At 48.4% G+C, this 20,265-nt stretch overlaps 2 protein-coding genes and 1 pseudogene across 4 annotated transcripts in view; all 3 read left to right on the top strand.

Moving 5' to 3' along the window:
• Positions 1-20,265, top strand: part of LOC138950503 (uncharacterized) — a 291,738-nt gene that overhangs the window by 235,695 nt on the left and 35,778 nt on the right. The gene's annotated exons all lie outside the window — the stretch shown is intronic.
• LOC138949883 (uncharacterized PE-PGRS family protein PE_PGRS54-like) lies at positions 2,741-5,269 on the top strand. The gene has a single exon (XM_070321669.1). It carries the CDS (start codon positions 2,741-2,743, stop codon positions 5,267-5,269), a length of 2,529 nt encoding a protein of 842 aa, XP_070177770.1.
• LOC138949884 (uncharacterized) lies at positions 9,269-11,391 on the top strand (annotated as a pseudogene).

Below are 20,265 nucleotides of genomic sequence, written 5' to 3' on the forward strand. Positions count from 1 at the left end.
GAAATCTATAACTTACACATCTACTAGCTTTGAAATATATAGCTTACACATCGACTAGCTTTGAAATCTATAACTTACACATCTACTAGCTTTGAAATCTATAGTTTACACATCTACTAGCTTTGAAATCTATAGCTTTCACATCTACTAGCTTTGAAATCTACAGTTGTTACATCTACTAGCTTTGTAATCTATAGTTTACACATCTACTAGCTTTGAAATCTACAGTTTTTACATCTACTAGCTTTGTAATCTATAGTTTACACATCTACTAGCTTTGAAATCAATAGCTTACACATCGACTAGCTTTGAAATCTATAGCTTACACATCGACTAGCTTTGAAATCTATAGCTTACACATCTACTAGCTTTGTAATCTACAGCTTTCACATCTACAGCTTTGAAATCTATAGCTTACACATCTACTAGCTTTGAAATCTACAGTTTTCACATCTACAGCTGTGAAATCTACAACTTTCACATTTACAGTTTTCACATCTACAACTTTGAAATCTACAACTTTCACATCTACTAGCTTTGAAATCTACAACTTTCGCATCAACTAGCTTTGAAATCCACAGCTTCACTGTGTGAACGGATGGCACGCAAGGCTTCTAGCGCAGCCGGCCATTTCTCTGTACTGTGATTATCACAAGCATTGATTAGGTAATATAAGCATACCAAAGGCCTTGTCGCATTACTTAGCGACAGAATACGATATCACGAATATAACCACACGAGTATACTTTTGCAAACTGACACTGTTTGATTACAGAATTAACAATCAAGATAGCGCAGTTAATCCACGATCACAATGTTAATTACCTTCACAGACAGCAATCCTCAGAGAGTGATGCCTTCCTCGAAATGTGTTGTCCTCAGTCAGTGTTCACAGACAGCAATCCTCAGAGAGTGATGCCTTCCTCGAAATGTGTTGTCCTCAGTCAGTGTTCACAGACAGCAATCCTCAGAGAGTGATGCCTTCCTCGAAATGTGTTGTCCTCAGTCAGTGTTCACAGACAGTAATCCTCAGAGAGTGATGCCTTCCTCGAAATGTGTTGGCCTCAGTCAGTGTTCACAGACAGCAATCCTCAGAGAGTGACGCCTTCCTCGAAATGTGTTGGCCTCAGTCAGTGTTCACAGACAGTAATCCTCAGAGAGTGATGCCTTCCTCGAAATGTGTTGGCCTCAGTCAGTGTTCACAGACAGCGATCCTCAGAGAGTGATGCCTTCTTCGAAATGTGTTGTCCTCAGTCAGTGTTCACAGACAGTAATTCTCAGAGAGTGACGCCTTCCTCGAAATGTGTTGGCCTCAGTCAGTGTTCACAGACAGTAATTCTCAGAGAGTGACGCCTTCCTCGAAATGTGTTGTCCTTAGTCAGTGTTCACAGACAGTAATCCTCAGAGAGTGATGCCTTCCTCGAAATGTGTTGGCCTCAGTCAGTGTTCACAGACAGCAATCCTCAGAGAGTGATGCCTTCCTCGAAATGTGTTGGCCTCAGTCAGTGTTCACAGACAGCAATCCTCAGAGAGTGATGCCTTCCTCGAAATGTGTTGTCCTCAGTCAGTGTTCACAGACAGTAATCCTCAGAGAGTGATGCCTTCCTCGAAATGTGTTGGCCTCAGTCAGTGTTCACAGACAGCAATCCTCAGAGAGTGATGCCTTCCTCGAAATGTGTTGGCCTCAGTCAGTGTTCACAGACAGCAATCCTCAGAGAGTGATGCCTTCCTCGAAATGTGTTGGCCTCAGTCAGTGTTCACAGACAGCAATCCTCAGAGAGTGATGCCTTCCTCGAAATGTGTTGGCCTCAGTCAGTGTTCACAGACAGCAATCCTCAGAGAGTGATGCCTTCCTCGAAATGTGTTGGCCTCAGTCAGTGTTCAGAGTTATATAGCGATGTCTACTTCAGTCAGTGTTCACTGTTATCTAGCGATGCCTGCTTCAGTCAGTGTTCACAGTTATCTAGCGATGTCTGCTTCAGTCAGTGTTCACAGTTATCTAGCGATGTCTGCTTCAGTCAGTGTTCACAGTTATCTAGCGATGTCTGCTTCAGTCAGTGTTCACAGTTATCTAGCAATGTCTGTTTCAGTCAGTGTTCACAGTTATGTATCGATGTCTGCTTTAGTCAGTGTTCACAGTTATGTATCGATGTCTGTTTCAGTCAGTGTTCACGGTTATCTCGGGATGTCTGCCACAGTCAGTGTTCACAGTTATGTATCGATGTCTGTTTCAGTCAGTGTTCACAGTTATGTATCGATGTCTGTTTCAGTCAGTGTTCACGGTTATCTCGAGATGTCTGCCACAGTCAGTGTTCACAGTGACGTAGAGAGTGTTCACATGTATGCAGCAACACGTAACATGTCACAGCAGTCTATGGTTTATGCGTGTGCGAGCTTGTGTCTGATAGGCAAGCCAACAGCTGTAGACGAAGATTCAGACGGACAGTTACAGACAAACGTCCTGAGTTTGTTTTCTGGGCACCAGAGAGTCATCAGCACGAAGCCTTGAAGCAGTTTGGCACAAGTAACGCTAACGTGAAATATATAAAGCAATATATACGCACAGCTGCAACACGCCCTGGCTGTTGCTATGACGACGAGTCCTTAGAGACGATGACAGCGAGGGTCGAGAGGCGGGGCTTAGCCCGGTCACGTGATACGACGTAGTGTTATTCGTATGCATTATGCAAAGCGCGGAGAGCATGGAACTGTTCTGGAGTTCGCGCTGTATAAGTTGTCAATGCTTCTTCTTGTCGTCACGACACGTTGTCCCCAGCCATTGTGCTGTCTCAGACTTTTCGATGGACCCACGCGGCTTTCAGTGGTGGGTACGGGGCTGGTGGGTGCGGGGCTGGTGGGTACGGGGCTGGTGGGTGCGGGGCTGGTGGGTACGGGGCTGGAGGGTACGGGGCTGGTGGGTGCGGGGCTGGTGGGTACGGGGCTGGAGGGTATGGGGCTGGTGGGTACGGGGCTGGAGGGTACGGGGCTGGTGGGTACGGGGCTGGAGGGTACGGGGCTGGTGGGTACGGGGGTGGTGGGTACGGGGCTGGAGGGTACGGGGCTGGAGGGTACGGGGCTGGTGGGTACGGGGCTGGAGGGTACGGGGCTGGAGGGTACGGGGCTGGAGGGTACGGGGCTGGTGGGTACGGGGCTGGTGGGTACGGGGCTGGTACCGTCGGGGCTGGTGGGTACGGGGCTGGTGGGTACGGGGCTGGTGGGTACGGGGCTGGAGGGTACGGGGCTGGAGGGTACGGGCCAGGTGGGTACGGGGCTGGTGGGTACGGGGCTGGAGGGTACGGGGCTGGTGGGTACGGGGCTGGAGGGTACGGGGCTGGAGGGTACGGGGTTGGTGGGTACGGGGCTGGAGGGTACGGGGCTGGTGGGTACGGGGCTGGAGGGTACGGGGCTGGTGGGTACGGGGCTGGTGGGTACGGGGCTGGTGGGTACGGGGCTGGTGGGTACGGGGCTGGAGGGTACGGGGCTGGAGGGTACGGGGCTGGTGGGTACGGGGCTGGAGGGTACGGGGCTGGTGGGTACGGGGCTGGTGGGTACGGGGCTGGTGGGTACGGGGCTGGAGGGTACGGGGCTGGAGGGTACGGGGCTGGTGGGTACGGGGCTGGTGGGTACGGGACTGGTGGGTACGGGGCTGGTGGGTACGGGGCTGGTGGGTACGGGGCTGGAGGGTACGGGGCTGGAGGGTACGGGGCTGGTGGGTACGGGGCTGGTGGGTACGGGGCTGGTGGGTACGGGGCTGGTGGGTACGGGGCTGGAGGGTACGGGGCTGGAAGGTACGGGGCTGGAGGGTACGGGGCTGGAGGGTACGGGGCTGGAGGGTACGGGGCTGGTGGGTACGGGGCTGGAGGGTACGGGGCTGGTGGGTACGGGGCTGGTGGGTACGGGGCTGGTGGGTACGGGGCTGGAGGGTACGGGGCTGGAGGGTACGGGGCTGGTGGGTACGGGGCTGGTGGGTACGGGGCTGGTGGGTACGGGGCTGGTGGGTACGGGGCTGGAGGGTACGGGGCTGGAGGGTACGGGGCTGGTGGGTACGGGGCTGGTGGGTACGGGTCTGGTGGGTACGGGGCTGGTGGGTACGGGGCTGGTAGGTACGGGGCTGGAGGGTACGGGGCTGGTGGGTACGGGGCTGGTGGGTACGGGGCTGGAAGGTACGGGGCTGGAGGGTACGGGGCTGGAGGGTACGGGGCTGGAGGGTACGGGGCTGGAGGGTACGGGGCTGGTGGGTACGGGGCTGGTGGGTACGGGGCTGGTGGGTACGGGACTGGTGGGTACGGGGCTGGTGGGTACGGGGCTGGTGGGTACGGGGCTGGAGGGTACGGGGCTGGAGGGTACGGGGCTGGTGGGTACGGGGCTGGTGGGTACGGGGCTGGTGGGTACGGGGCTGGAGGGTACGGGGCTGGAGGGTACGGGGCTGGTGGGTACGGGGCTGGTGGGTACGGGACTAGTGGGTACGGGACTAGTGGGTACGGGGCTGGTGGGTACGGGGCTGGTGGGTACGGGGCTGGTGGGTACGGGGCTGGTGGGTACGGGGCTGGTGGGTACGGGGCTGGAGGGTACGGGGCTGGAGGGTACGGGGCTGGTGGGTACGGGGCTGGTGGGTACGGGGCTGGTGGGTACGGGGCTGGAGGGTACGGGGCTGGAGGGTACGGGGCTGGAGGGTACGGGGCTGGTGGGTACGGGGCTGGTGGGTACGGGGCTGGAGGGTACGGGGCTGGAGGGTACGGGGCTGGAGGGTACGGGGCTGGTGGGTACGGGGCTGGTGGGTACGGGGCTGGAGGGTACGGGGCTGGTGGGTACGGGGCTGGTGGGTACGGGGCTGGTGGGTACGGGGCTGGTGGGTACGGGGCTGGAGGGTACGGGGCTGGTGGGTACGGGGCTGGTGGGTACGGGGCTGGAGGGTACGGGGCCGGAGGGTACGAGGCTGGTGGGTACGGGGCTGGTGGGTACGGGGCTGGTGGGTACGGGACTAGTGGGTACGGGGCTGGTGGGTACGGGGCTGGAGGGTACGGGGCTGGTGGGTACGGGGCTGGTGGGTACGGGGCTGGTGGGTACGGGACTGGTGGGTACGGGGCTGGTGGGTACGGGGCTGGTGGGTACGGGGCTGGTGGGTACGGGGCTGGAGGGTACGGGGCTGGAGGGTACGGGGCTGGTGGGTACGGGGCTGGTGGGTACGGTGCTGGAGGGTACGGGGCTGGTGGGAAGGGGAGGGTGGGGACCGGGAACAGACTATCCTGTTCTGCTCTTGTCTAGCTGAACTTCATAGTTTGTATATTGAAGAACCAAAAGGTACGCGTGTCCTAAAAGTCGTCTCTGTGTCTCCGGGAGAGAGAGAGAGAGAGAGAGAGAGAGAGAGAGGAGAGAGAGAGAAAGAAAGAGAGAGAGAGGGGGAGAGGGAGAGAGAGACAGAGACAGAGAGAGACAGAGAGAGACAGAGAGAGAGAGAGGGGAGAGAGAGAGAGAGAAAGAAAGAGAGAGAGAGGGGGAGAGGGAGAGAGAGACAGAGAGAGAAAGAGACACAGAGAGAGAGGGAGAGAGAGAAAGAGACACAGAGAGAGGGAGAGAGAGAGAAAGAGACACAGAGAGAGAGGGAGAGAGAGACAGAGACACAGAGACAGACAGAGAGAGCAAGAGAGAGAGACATAGACAGAGAGAGAGAGAGAGAGAGAGAGAGAGAGAGAGAGAGAGAGGGAGATAAATAGACAGACAGACAGACAGACATACGGGGGAAAAGAATGTGTGCTTTTCTTAATTCGTGTGTCTGAGAGAGATATATGTGACCCTCCGCCACGGAATGAGTCGCATGTCACCTCGCGCGGTTCTGCGCTAGGCTCATTATAAGTCCGGGGGGGGGGGGGGGGGGGGGGGGGGTCTGGTAACAGTGTGAGGGTCACCTTAGTCACTTCCTCCGAAAGCGGCGTGTGGCTGCCTAAATGGCGGGGTAAAAACGGTCATACACGTAAAAGCCGTGGGAGTTTCAGCCCATGAACGAACAAACAAACAAACCTTAGTCACAGGCTTATAACTCGAAAAGTGTTCGCTCTTTTCTAAAACGGTTTTTACCACTGGATAGAGCATAAAGACCTCTTTACGAAAATGTTCAAATATGAAAATCATGCAAAGGTGACATGCGACTCATTCCGTGGTGGAGGGTCACATAATATAATTATGTATATATAGAGAGAGAGAGACAGACAGACAGACACATGTGTATTGTCGTGTAGACCTTTCAATGGCCTCAGTGGATATAAGCCAGACATATATCATAGTGTGCTATCATTCTTCTCCACAACTCGAGCGTACCAACTGGCACCCCAAAGCAGCGCAATCTGTCTCAAGTTTCCACCGCTACAGGTAAGACGAGACATCCCGCTGACATTGTCGCTGATCTTTGACCCGACAGGTATTGGCAGGATAGCAAAGGTAGTTGTCAGTGTTTTGTTCCTACAACCTGGCACCAAGTCATCGACAATAGACTAAAGTGTGCTTTGATGCGTGCATGGTGCTGGTTGAAGCACGATTGAAGACAAGGAGAGATTATATTTATCCTACATACGTGAGAGAGACACTCGTGAGATAATAATCGTTCAAATCACACGTGTGTATATCATGTAAATGAGGTCATGTCAAGCAAGTCTGGCAGGGACCTGTTTTTTCCACTGCTTATGTTGCCAAAGTCACCGAGACAAACGTCATTATAGAAAGAAAAAAATGCGCTTAATAATTACCCTCGATGAACTTTTAGAACTAACACGTCACGCCACACTTTCAGAGTGACGTTTCTTTGCTTTGACCTTATCGATTGCACGAGGCTTTAGAAGAGATCGAGGTTCCAAAACAAGCGTCTTCAATTTAGCTGCCTCGACTGCAGGACATTTTCAGTAAAATACACGTAAGTACAGTATGTAGGATAAACAGAATACTACATGGCTTGCTGTTTCGTACTAGATTTACACTCGTTGCTTTCGCTCGCAGTTCAATATTTAAATAAAACCAACTCGTGTAAATCTGGTACGACACAGCAAGCCATGTAGTATTCTCTATATATTGGGCAGACCGACAGTCAGAAAGTCATATAAACAGACAGAAACTCTTCACAACTGGCACCCCAAAGCAGCGCAATCTGTCTCAAGTTTCCACCGCTACAGGTAAGACGAGACATCTTGCTGACAGTGTTGTTGATCAGTGACCCGACAGGTATTGGCACGATACAAAAGGTCGTTATAAGTGTTTTGTTCTTGTAGACAATCTGTCTCCAAATCATCGACAATTGACTGGAGTGTGCTTTGATGCGTGCATGGTGCTGGTTGAAGCACGAGTGAAGACAAGGGGAGATAATAGATAATGGGCAGACCGACAGACACAAAGAGACACATAAATGTCATACACACAGACAGGAACAGACACGTAGACAGAAACACACACACACACACACACACACACACACACACACACACACACACACACACACACACACACACACACTAACACACACACACACACACACACAACATACACACACACACACACACCATACACGCACACACATTCACACACACACACACACACACACACACACACACACACACACACACACACACACACACACACACACACATCGGGGGGGGGGGGGGGGTAGTGTTTCTGTGGATCTGTGTAGGCACATAATGTGAAAGCCATGAATTGTTTAGGTTTTGAATACTGTGAAAGCCATGAATTGTTTAGGTTCTGAATACTATGAAAGCCATGAATTGTTTAGGTTCTGAATACTATGAAAGCCATGAATTGTTTAGGTTCTGAATACTGTGATAGCCATTGATTGATTAGGTTCTGAATATTGTAATAGCCATGGATTGTTTAGGTTCTGAATACTGTGATAGCCACACACACACACACACATATGGAGGGGGGGGGGGGGTAGTGTTTCTGTGGATCTGTGTAGGCACATACTATAAAAGCCATGAATTGTCTAGGTTCTGAATACTGTGATAGCCATGGATTGTTTAGGTTCTGAATACTGTGATAGCCATGAAAATGTTTGGGTTCTGAATACTGTGATAGCCATGCATTGTTTAGGTTCTGAAATGCTTATGTGTAAAAGGTACGTAATGGGTGTATCATTGAAAAAAAAGAAACTACATTTTCTAACTACAAAGCTGGATGTTAAAAGTACACCTGAATGTTGAGTGTGTACGAGGTGTTGACGAACACACAACTGATGGAATTGTAAAACCCCAATGCATGTCTGTAAACGAACACAATGTTGCTAATGGCCCTGCCACGCCTTGACGATATAGCCGGCGTATGGCCCTGTCACGCCTTGACGATATAGCCGGCGTATGGCCCTGTCACGCCTTGACGATATTGCCGGCGTATGGCCCTGTCACACCATGACGATATAGCCGGCGTATGGCCCTGTCACACCATGACGATATAGCCGGCGTATGGCCCTGTCACACCATGACGATATAGCCGGCGTATGGCCCTGTCACACCATGACGATATAGCCGGCGTATGGCCCTGTCACACCTTGACGATATAGCCGGCGTATGGCCCTGTCACGCCTTGACGATATAGCCGGCGTATGGCCCTGTCACGCCTTGACGATATAGCCGGCGTATGGCCCTGCCACGCCTTGACGATATAGCCGGCGTATGGCCCTGTCACGCCTTGACGATTTAGCCGGCGTATGGCCCTGTCACGCCTTGACGATATTGCCAGCGTATGGCCCTGTCACGCCTTGACGATTTAGCCGGCGTATGGCCCTGTCACACCTTGACGATTTAGCCGGCGTATGCCGACGTATGAAAAATCTGGCGAATACGTCGAATAAGTTATGGGTAAATTTTAAGAGCACGCTGAAGCACGCTGGTATACGTCGTCGTACGGCGAGGTCGTCGACAAATTTTGAACATGCGTTGTAGGTAAGTTATGCGATTGTTGACACACGTTCACACACGTGACTTATAAGTCGACATACGTCGAGATAATGTCTAGCGTATCCAAAACTTATTTCTAACCTATGAATAACGTCCTTTCAACCTATGTCGAACTTATCTCCAACGCATATTGACGTATGTAAACGTTTTGGACGTGTTCCGGACGACCACAGAACTTCTTGAATCTGTTTCTAACTTACAGCTACTGTATTATAGCGTATTGGCAGAGTTTATGGGGCATTGGTATATAAAGATGGGGTTCGCAGGAGGAAACCGTCAGTACTCCTCAAGACTCCATGGTGAGCAGATGCCCAGCGATGGAAGATCCGGCAAGGCTGAGACGAGAATACCTACTAGCTGTCCTCCAACATCAGCATGACCTCATCGATTTGACACTGTACCAGGTGCGTGCCAAAAGACCCAGGGGAAGAAGAGGTGAACGGAGGAGAAGGAACTGGGTGAGCCCATGGATCGGGAGGCGACGGCAGTTTGGCATGCATGACCAGCTTATGGTGGAACTCTGTAACGAGGACCATGCATCCTTCACCAACGTTCTGCGTACGTCCCCAGCGATGATCGACGAGCTGCTGGCCAGAGTGGGTCCAAGGATAACCAAGCAGTAGCCTACACCTTCTACAGGGATCCGCTTGAGCCTGGCATGAAGTTGGCCCTGACGTTACGTCACCTTGCCTCTGGGAACATGTATGCCTCGATGAAGTTCGGATGGAGGGTCTGTAACATTGTGAACACTGTCACCAGGGTCTGTAACATTGTGAACACTGTCACCAGGGTCTGTAACATTGTGAACACTGTCACCAGGGTCTGTAACATTGTGAACACTGTCACCAGGGTCTGTAACATTGTGAACACTGTCACCAGGGTCTGTAACATTGTGAACACTGTCACCAGGGTCTGTAACATTGTGAACACTGTCACCAGGGTCTGTAACATTGTGAACACTGTCACCAGGGTCTGTAACATTGTGAACACTGTCACCAGGATCCCTCACATTGTGAACACTGTCACCAGGGTCTGTAACATTGTGAACACTGTCACCAGGGTCCCTCACATTGTGAACACTGTCACCAGGGTCTGTAACATTGTGAACACTGTCACCAGGGTCTGTAACATTGTGAACACTGTCACCAGGGTCTGTAACATTGTGAACACTGTCACCAGGGTCTGTAACATTGTGAACACTGTCACCAGGGTCTGTAACATTGTGAACACTGTCACCAGGGTCTGTAACATTGTGAACACTGTCACCAGGGTCTGTAACATTGTGAACACTGTCACCAGGGTCCCTCACATTGTGAACACTGTCACCAGGGTCTGTAACATTGTGAACACTGTCACCAGGGTCTGTAACATTGTGAACACTGTCACCAGGGTCTGTAACATTGTGAACACTGTCACCAGGGTCTGTAACATTGTGAACACTGTCACCAGGGTCTGTAACATTGTGAACACTGTCACCAGGATCCCTCACATTGTGAACACTGTCACCAGGGTCTGTAACATTGTGAACACTGTCACCAGGGTCCCTCACATTGTGAACACTGTCACCAGGGTCTGTAACATTGTGAACACTGTCACCAGGGTCTGTAACATTGTGAACACTGTCACCAGGGTCTGTAACATTGTGAACACTGTCACCAGGGTCTGTAACATTGTGAACACTGTCACCAGGGTCTGTAACATTGTGAACACTGTCACCAGGGTCTGTAACATTGTGAACACTGTCACCAGGGTCTGTAACATTGTGAACACTGTCACCAGGGTCTGTAACATTGTGAACACTGTCACCAGGGTCTGTAACATTGTGAACACTGTCACCAGGGTCTGTAACATTGTGAACACTGTCACCAGGGTCTGTAACATTGTGAACACTGTCACCAGGGTCCCTCACAACACCCAGTCCCTTGTGGTCAGAGAAGTCTGTCAAGCCATTATTGACGAATACGTGGATAAGGTGCCGGTTTGCCCAAGTACTCCGGAGTGTTGGCGCGCCGTAGCTGACAAGTTCTTCCAAAGATGGAACTTTCCCCATTCATGTGGGGCACTTGATGGGAAGCACGTGGCCTGCCACTGTCCTCCAAAGAGTGAGAGTCTAGACTTCAACTACAAAGGATTCTACTCCATTGTTCTGATGGCGCTTGTAGATGCCGACTACAAATTCATTTGGGCAGATGTCGGTGGTACTGGATCAGCATCAGATGCGCAGATATACTATTCCTGTGAGGTGAAGGAATGCGTTGAAGACGGTACCCTAGGTTTTCCTGACCCTGAGCCTCTTCCCAACGACAACCAGGATGTGCCCTACTTCTTCGTTGGTGACGATGCCATCGCCCTACGACCAACCATGATGAAGCCATACAGCCATCGGCGTCTGACGAATGAACAACGCATCTTTAACGACAGGCTTTCCCGAGCAAGCTAGGAGGGCAGTAGAAAGAGCTTTAAGACCCATGATAACAGTTTATAGACATGATCGTCGGTGATACGCTGCATACGTTATGCATACGTTAGACTATCGTTGAACATAAGTTGTGAACGCCGGCAACACGCTAAGCATTCGTTGGTTTAAGTTATCTATAAGTTATCGAAATCTTCTATAGAAGTTACTATCACGGTATTTTGTACGTCAAACTCGTTATGAAAACGCTATGTATACGCCCAACTAGTATTAAACACGTTATGTATACGCCCAAAATTGAAAAAAAATTGATAGTTCAGCGTATGCCAGCGTTTTATGGACATTTTGATACGTCAGTATACGCTGGCTAAATCGTCATGGTGTGACAGGGCCATTAACAGTGTGGTTATGTGTGAAATGTCCATGTTGGTGACACAGCACAATGTTGCTTCACAGTGTGGTTGTGTGTGAAATGTCCATGTTGGTGACACAGCACAGTGTGGTTATGTGTGAAATGTCCATGTTGGTGACACAGCACTGTGTGGTTATGTGTGAAATGTCCATGTTGGTGACACAGCACAATGTTGCTTCACAGTGTGGTTATGTGTGAAATGTCCATGTTGGTGACACAGCACAATGTTGCTTCACAGTGTGGTTATGTGTGAAATGTCCATGTTGGTGACACAGCACAATGTTGCTTCACAGTTTGGTTATGTGTGAAATGTCCATGTTGGTGACACAGCACAATGTTGCTTCACAGTGTGGTTGTGTGTGAAATGTCCATGTTGGTGACACAGCACAATGTTGCTTCACATTCTGGTTATGTGTGAAATGTCCATGTTGGTGACACAGCACAATGTTGCTTCACATTCTGGTTATGTGTGAAATGTCCATGTTGGTGACACAGCACAGTGTGGTTATGTGTGAAATGTCCATGTTGGTGACACAGCACAATGTTGCTTCACAGTGTGGTTGTGTGTGAAATGTCCATGTTGGTGACACAGCACGATGTTGCTTCACAGTGTGGTTATGTGTGAAATGTCCATGTTGGTGACACAGCACAATGGTGCTTCACAGTGTGGTTACCCATGTGTGAAATGTCCATGTTGGTGACACAGCACGATGTTGCTTCACAGTGTGGTTATGTGTGAAATGTCCATGTTGGTGACACAGCACAGTTTGGTTATGTGTGAAATGTCCATGTTGGTGACACAGCACAATGTTGCTTCACAGTGTGGTTATGTGTGAAATGTCCAAGTTGGGGACACAGCACGATGTTGCTTCACAGTGTGGTTGTGTGTGAAATGTCCATGTTGGTGACACAGCACAATGTTGCTTCACAGTGTGGTTATGTGTGAAATGTCCAGGTTGGTGACACAGCACAATGTTGCTCCACAGTGTGGTTATGTGTGAAATGTCCATGTTGGTGACACAGCACAATGTTGCTTCACAGTCTGGTTATGTGTGAAATGTCCATGTTGGTGACACAGCACAGTGTGGTTATGTGTGAAATGTCCATGTTGGTGACACAGCACAATGTTGCTTCACAGTGTGGTTATGTGTGAAATGTCCATGTTGGTGACACAGCACAATGTTGCTTCACAGTGTGGTTATGTGTGAAATGTCCATGTTGGTGACACAGCACAATGTTGCTTCACAGTCTGGTTATGTGTGAAATGTCCATGTTGGTGACACAGCACAATGTTGCTTCACATTCTGGTTATGTGTGAAATGTCCATGTTGGTGACACAGCACAATGTTGCTTCACAGTCTGGTTATGTGTGAAATGTCCAAGTTGGGGACACAGCACAATGTTGCTTCACAGTGTGGTTATGTGTGAAATGTCCATGTTGGTGACACAGCACAATGTTGCTTCACAGTCTGGTTATGTGTGAAATGTCCATGTTGGTGACACAGCACAATGTTGCTTCACAGTGTGGTTATGTGTGAAATGTCCATGTTGGTGACACAGCACAATGTTGCTTCACAGTGTGGTTGTGTGTGAAATGTCCATGTTGGTGACACAGCACAATGTTGCTTCACAGTGTGGTTATGTGTGAAATGTCCATGTTGGTGACACAGCACAATGTTGCTTCACAGTGTGGTTATGTGTGAAATGTCCATGTTGGTGACACAGCACAATGTTGCTTCACAGTGTGGTTGTGTGTGAAATGTCCATGTTGGTGACACAGCACAATGTTGCTTCACAGTGTGGTTATGTGTGAAATGTCCATGTTGGTGACACAGCACAATGTTGCTTCACAGTGTGGTTATGTGTGAAATGTCCATGTTGGTGACACAGCACAATGTTGCTTCACAGTGTGGTTATGTGTGAAATGTCCATGTTGGTGACACAGCACAATGTTGCTTAACGATGTGGTTGTGTGTGAAATGTCCAAGTTGGGGACACAGCTATCCTCTTCTGCGTCCACGGGCTGAAACTTCCACGTACACTCGTGTTTTTGGAAGAGGTGGTTATTGATACGTACGACAGTGTGTGTGATTGTTTAATTTGTTGGTTCTCCGTTTTTCGATCATTTTTTTTCTTTCTATATTATTTCGGTATTGCACAGTCTATGTTGGTTCGTTGAAATATTCGTAACCTCGCCGTTTACCAACCTGTTTTTAACCGTTTAAAAAAACAAACTCGCCTGCCGCTTAACGAGTCTAAGCAGGCCACTCCAAAAGAAGTGTTCATCATTATAGGCTCTATGATATAGTATATCTGCTGCGCGTGCTCGATCGTTGCTCGTATGACGTCATACGGCTTTGCAAAGCGCCGATGTAACGGCTGCAGCGGTTTTTTTATTGTTATGAAACAAATGTGATATGCTGGATGTGACCTCCTTTCATGTGACCTACTTGCATGTGACCTAAATGCATGTGACCTACTTTCATTTGTCCTACTTAAGAGGGATTGTTTATCATTGTTTCTTGTCTCGAGAACCTTGGGGGTGGTGTGAGACCGCTTCATCATGGTTGTTGTTCTCGGCACGAGAGGAAAGCCAGCTGTCAGAGTGCATCAGTCACTTGTAATATCTTCCACTTGTCGTTCGCTGTTAGATCGTCAGTCCTGACTGCAGGGCAAGTATACACTTGTAATATAAGAGTCATTAATAGTCCCCAGAAAGGAGTATCACAAAACTGAAGTAAAAAACACGCCTCTATTAATTTTGTACGGTTACTTATTGTTCATGAGCAGAGAAAACAACAGCATGCGCTTAAAATGGATTCCCCGTGTGATCTGGTCAAATCAGTAAGGAACGGTCGGATAGGGAAAGCAACTCTGTGTTTTTCCCAGTCCAGTCATGTTTTGGCAGTTGTTTCCCTTGGATAGATCGTGGTCACTATAACCTCATTACCTGCGCTGGTCTAGCTCTTCGGCGACAATTTTGCATCGGTGTTATATTATAATTGATCGACCCGGAATAGCTTTGCTTAGTTTATTAATCAACCAATGAATTAGGTATTTCATGTATCTACCGATATATTGAATAAACAACTGTTTTAAAGTGGATAGTTAAACCATTTGTTTTTTAAATAAAAACAGAAGAAGATTTATATTAATTATTTGAGTTTTCTGTTGCCACCATCCTAATAATGTAAACTACCTTGTAAACGCCCAGTATCGAGCAAACGCCCAGTATCGAGCAAACGCCCACACCCTACTTTGGGTCTAAAGTTAACAAAAAATGTACATAGGGTAGATACTGCACCTTGTAAAACGCCCAATCCCCACATTTGGACTACCGGTGTTAATTTTTGTCTTTTTCTTTTTTTAAATCTGCACGCAATACGGACATAATTATTCGAGTGAATAATGACAGGATGTTGCGTTGCAATCATGCCGTTGGTTTCACTTTGCAACTGCAGTCACTGAATAGCCATGCCTAAAAGTGACGGAGTTTTGTGAGACACATTTGATATTGCAGAGCTCGACCTTGGGGACTTTACAGAGATCGAGTGAACAAAGTGTTGTTTGAATGCGCTGTGTTTGACACACCGTACTCCCCCTTCAATACTTGGATCAGAACAAACGAACTGACTACAGATATCGTGTTTCATTTTGTGATTTCGGTTTAGACACACGCTGCTAATGCTGGTAAAACGACGCAGATCTTGAGTCATCATGTTCAGTTTTTATTCGAGATGTGTGTATTTGTTGAAAAACCATCACGAAAAGGGATTCTTGTGGTTAGTTTCCAGGTTCCATATTGCGGCAATTTGGCACTGGCACTCACGATAACACGTGTGTCACAGAGAAAGAGGGTAGCCATTTTTGCACAGAAACATAATTATCCTATTTAACATTGTTATTTCATGTGTTCGAATGTCGCTATTTATTACGAGGAACTGATCCTGCACAGGGTACAGTACCAAGTAAACGCCCACCCCCTACTTTCGATCGACATTGGTGCTTTAGGGGGGTGGGCGTATACAAGGTAGTGTACGGTACTTACCTTTGGCGGAGATTGTGCAAGTGTTTACAAAGAGGCCAACTCCGACATTAAGTGTTCAAGGGCCATAATTTCTGGGTTGCTTCCCTTCAACCAATATGCAAAGAACCCCACATGATACCCTCTGGACAGCAAGGTAACGAGAATTCAAGATCAAAGTGTGAGGTGTGTGTGTGTGTGTGTGTGTGTGCAGGGCGGATCAGTTAATTTTATGGGGGGGGGGGGGGTTCCAAAAGTATATTTATTGTGAAGATATGGGTGTGAAGGCGCGAAGCGCCGAGCCGACGGATCGAAGCGCCTAGCTTGCTAGGGGGGTCCGGGGGCATGCCCCTCCGGAAAATTTTGAAAAAAAGGATGCAAAATGGTGCAATCTGGTGCATTCTGAGGATGATCATTACCACTTTCAGGCAGCAGATTTTGTCACTGATTATTACCCCAAAAATTGAAACTCAATGTAAAATAAAGAAATGCATAGCTCATTCAACATATAGTCAGTCTTTGCTGTCACTCAGCACTAAGCATCCTGCGTGGAAGGAGCTTCATACGTGTTCGGAATCGGGCTGCAAATGTGTCCCAACAACAACAACCCAAAAAAACACAAACAAATATTTTTATTTTTTGGCTGGGGGGGGGGAGGTTCCGGAAACCCCAGAACCCCCCCCCCCCCCCTCGTCCGCCCCTGGTGTGTGTGTGTATGCGTGTGTGTGTGTGTGTGTGTATGTGTGTGTTTGTGTGTGTGTGTGTGTGGTGTGTGTGTGTGTGTGTGTGTGTGTGTGTGTGTGTGTGTGTGTATGTGTTTGTGTGTGTGTGTGTGTGTGTGTGGTGTGTTCATGCGTATGCATGCGTACGTGTGTGATTTTCTGTGTGTGTTGGGGGGTGGGGGTTAGTGTGTCTGTGGATCCCTCTGTGTGTACGTGTGTGTGTGTTGTGTGTTTAAGTGTATGCGTGCATGCGTGCGTGTGTGATGGGGTGGGGGGGTGAGGGTGTCCTGAGGATATGCGCGCGTGTGTGTGTGTGTGTGTGTGTGTGTGTGTGTGTGTGTGTGTGTGTGTGTGTGTGTGTGTATGCGTTCGTGTGTACGTGTTAGAGTGTGGGGTTTGTGTGGATCTGTTTGTGTGTGTGTGTGTGTCTTTGTGTGTGTGTATTTTGTGTGTTGAAGTGTCTGTGTGCGTGCGTACGTGTGTGTGGGAGGGGGCTGGGGCTGGGGAGGGGGGGGGTTAGTGTGTCTGTTGATATATATAGAGCTATATATAAAACATCAGAAATTGTGAAAGAAACAATTGAAAGTCAGCAGAGACTTTCTTCCGAGATTTGTTAAAATCTCTTAGCAGAGATAGAGAGAGAAATAAGTATCCCTTCACAGACAGCCTATTGGGAGCATCAGACCCTCCTCAAGGGGGACCGAGATTTACAGAGCAAAGTCCCTTTGTGGGGGACGTATCGCAAGGTAATCTAGTCCTGAGGAGGACCATTGTATTTGTACCTAGACCAGACACGTGTTTCGACACTATTGTGTCTCATCAGTGGTCAGGTGGTACTGATGGCGAGAGTTGTCAACCCATGGTATCCAACTAAGAAGCAAACCATTCTCTGAATGGTAGCTTCTGTTGGCATGGGAGACTACCCTCATCTGACAACCCCAAGAGGACATCTGTGAAGGGAAACACTTTGATTTAAGGCCAAAGTGTAGAATAGAAATATTTATTAAGAAAGAATTTAGAAATTTAGACAAGTTTTAACCAAGAAATTAGGAAAATTAAAATTAAAATTAAGAAAATATATATATATATATATATATATATATGTGTGGGTGGGTGTGGATGCATGTGTGTGTATGTGTGTGTGTGTGTGTGTGTGTGTGTGTGTGTGTGTGTGTGTGTGTGTGTGTGTGTGTGTGTGTGTGTGTAAGGTGTTATTGTTTGAGAGTAAGCGTACGTGCGGGCGTGCGTGCGTGCGTGTGTGTGTGGGGGGGAGGGGGGAGGTGGGAGATGGGGTGTGCGTCTTAGTGTGTGTGTGTGTGTATGGGGAGGGGGTAGGGGGATGGGAGTGTTAGTGTATTTGTGTGTGTGTGTGTGAGTATGTGTGTGTGTGTTTGTGTGTTTGTGTTGTGTTTAAGTGTGTGCGGTTGTGTGTGTTGGAAGAGGGGTCGGTTGGGCGGTTAGGGAGGTGGGGGATGGGGGGGATTAAAACGTTTGAGGATCTGTGTGTGTGTGTGTACGTGTGTGTGTGGAGGTGGGGGTAGAGGGGGTTGAAGTGTTAGTGTGTCTGTGGATCTGCGTGTATGTGTGTGTGTGTGTGTGTGTGTGTGTGTGTGTGTATGTGTGTGTGTGTGTGTGTGTGTGTGTGTTTTTGTGGTTTTACCGACAAATGGGGACGATTTGTCACTGGACAGCAGTCAAATGTGGACGCTATCGTTAAATGGGGACGTCCCTATTTAACGGTCCGTGTGACCCCATTTGACTGGATTTGAGCAGATTGAGCGACCCCATTTGACTGCTGCCTGGCATCCCAGTGGACAAACGGACTTGTTTTTCAATCACATTTTTACACACATTTTTTGCTCTGCAGTTTGTGGTCTGCTCTACTAAACCATTTGTGATTTTTAGTATGTGACTTCAAATGATTTTACAGTAACTGTTTTCACCAGAAATAAGTTTCAAGTGTTAAGTATGAACCGCGAAGGTGCTTTCTTGTTACTATACATTTTAACAAATGTCATAATACAACCAAGATAGTGGAGAAGCTTAATATTTCTTGTCTATCTCTCTCGAACACACTAACACACACGTACAAAGTAGCCGATCAGAGGTTGTGTTATTTCTGTTGAAGAAGGGGGGGGGGGGGTGATGGTAGATGGTGGAGGGGGAGGGTGTGATGGTAGATGGTGGTGGGGGGTGAAGAGGGTGAGATAAGGATAAATGATAAACATTGCCTGTTGTGTTCTGAATGGATCAGACACATGTTGAAATTAGCAGACATTAAGAGTAATGAAAGCTTCACATTACATCTATTTGTTACCGGCAGCTCACAGCGAATAAAACTCGAATAGAAATTCCTGAAAACGGCTCTTTCGAGATTAATGCTCAGTCAAGCATGTCAGCAGTGAGCTGTTGCTGTTGTTGCGATGTTCAAATAACATAGTGCAAGCTTAATCTACATCCAGTAGCTACATAAACTATATTGTACTGCTTCGTTGAAATTCACCAGAATGTTTTGTTTTACATGTGAAAAGCATGTTTCCTTCAGAGATTCACAGAGAGATGTGATAATGATGATACAAAAATACATTTTACAACGAAAGGGGTTTAAAGCTACATCTTTTCTTTAAACCTGTCCTTACATCCAATACAAATGTCCATTACGGATAAACAAAAACAACAGACAAACGAACAAACAAACAACGACATCAATCAGCAAGACAAATAGCAAACAAACAACCAACACGAAAACCAAATCAGCAAGTCAGCAAATCTGCAACATGTTGATAGAACCAATACTTACATTAAAAAAACATCATAGCGCATGTTTGCAAGTGGCAGACAGTAACACTCATAATGATACCAACGTTGACGTCAATGGCAAATATTACAATAGGGGAAGGGCCCCTAATATGGACCACTTTTTACATTTATTCAAGTTTTGACTAAATGTTTTAACGTAGAGGGGGGAATCGAGACGAGGGTGTGGTGTATGTGTGTGTGTGTGTGTGTGTGTGTGTGTGTGTGTGTGTGTGTGTGTGTGTGCGTGTGTGTGTGTGTGTGTGTGTGTTTTAGTTTAAGCCTACGTGCGTGCTTGCGTGCATGTGTGTGTGGGGGAGGGGGGGAGAGGGGGAGGGGGTGAGTGTGTTACCGTGTCTCTGGATCTATGTGTGTGTGTGTGTGTGTGTGTGTGTGTGTGTGTGTGTGTGTGTGTGTGTTGACGTGTATACGTGCGTGCGAGCGTGCGTGCGTGCGTTCGTGTTTTGTGTGTTTAAGTGTATGCGTGCGTGCTTGTGTGTGTGTAGGGTGATGGGGGGTAGGGTGTGTGTGGTTCTGAGTAAGTGTGTGTGTGTGTGTGTATGTGTGTGTGTGTATGTGTGTGTGTGTGTATGTATGTGTGTGTGTCTGTGTGTTTGTACGCGTGCGTGTGTGTGTGTGTGTGTGTATGTGTGTGTGTGTGTGTGTGTGTGTGTGTGTGTGTGTGTGTGTGTGAGTGTGTGTGTCTGTCTGTGTGTTTGTACGCGTGCGCGCGTGTGTGTGTGTGGATCTATGTTGTGTGTGTGTGTGTGTGTGTTGTGTGTTTACTTGAGGTGTTCTAGAAGTCCTTAGACTCCAAGCTCCTGGCAATGCCTCATGCTATTTACAAGGACGAATGCATACTGTAATGTTTTATCGGCGATGACACACACTTTCATTTATCTCAAACTTTCCTCTGCAAAGAAAACAGCTTTTAAAAAACACTA

Source organism: Littorina saxatilis, linkage group LG16, assembly GCF_037325665.1.
Source record: "Littorina saxatilis isolate snail1 linkage group LG16, US_GU_Lsax_2.0, whole genome shotgun sequence".
In the NCBI taxonomy this organism is placed as follows: domain Eukaryota; kingdom Metazoa; phylum Mollusca; class Gastropoda; order Littorinimorpha; family Littorinidae; genus Littorina; species Littorina saxatilis.

Bases quoted from the DNA above. Each gene is read 5' to 3' on its own strand.
- LOC138949883 (XM_070321669.1), top strand. From the start codon at position 2,741: ATGCTTCTTCTTGTCGTCACGACACGTTGTCCCCAGCCATTGTGCTGT.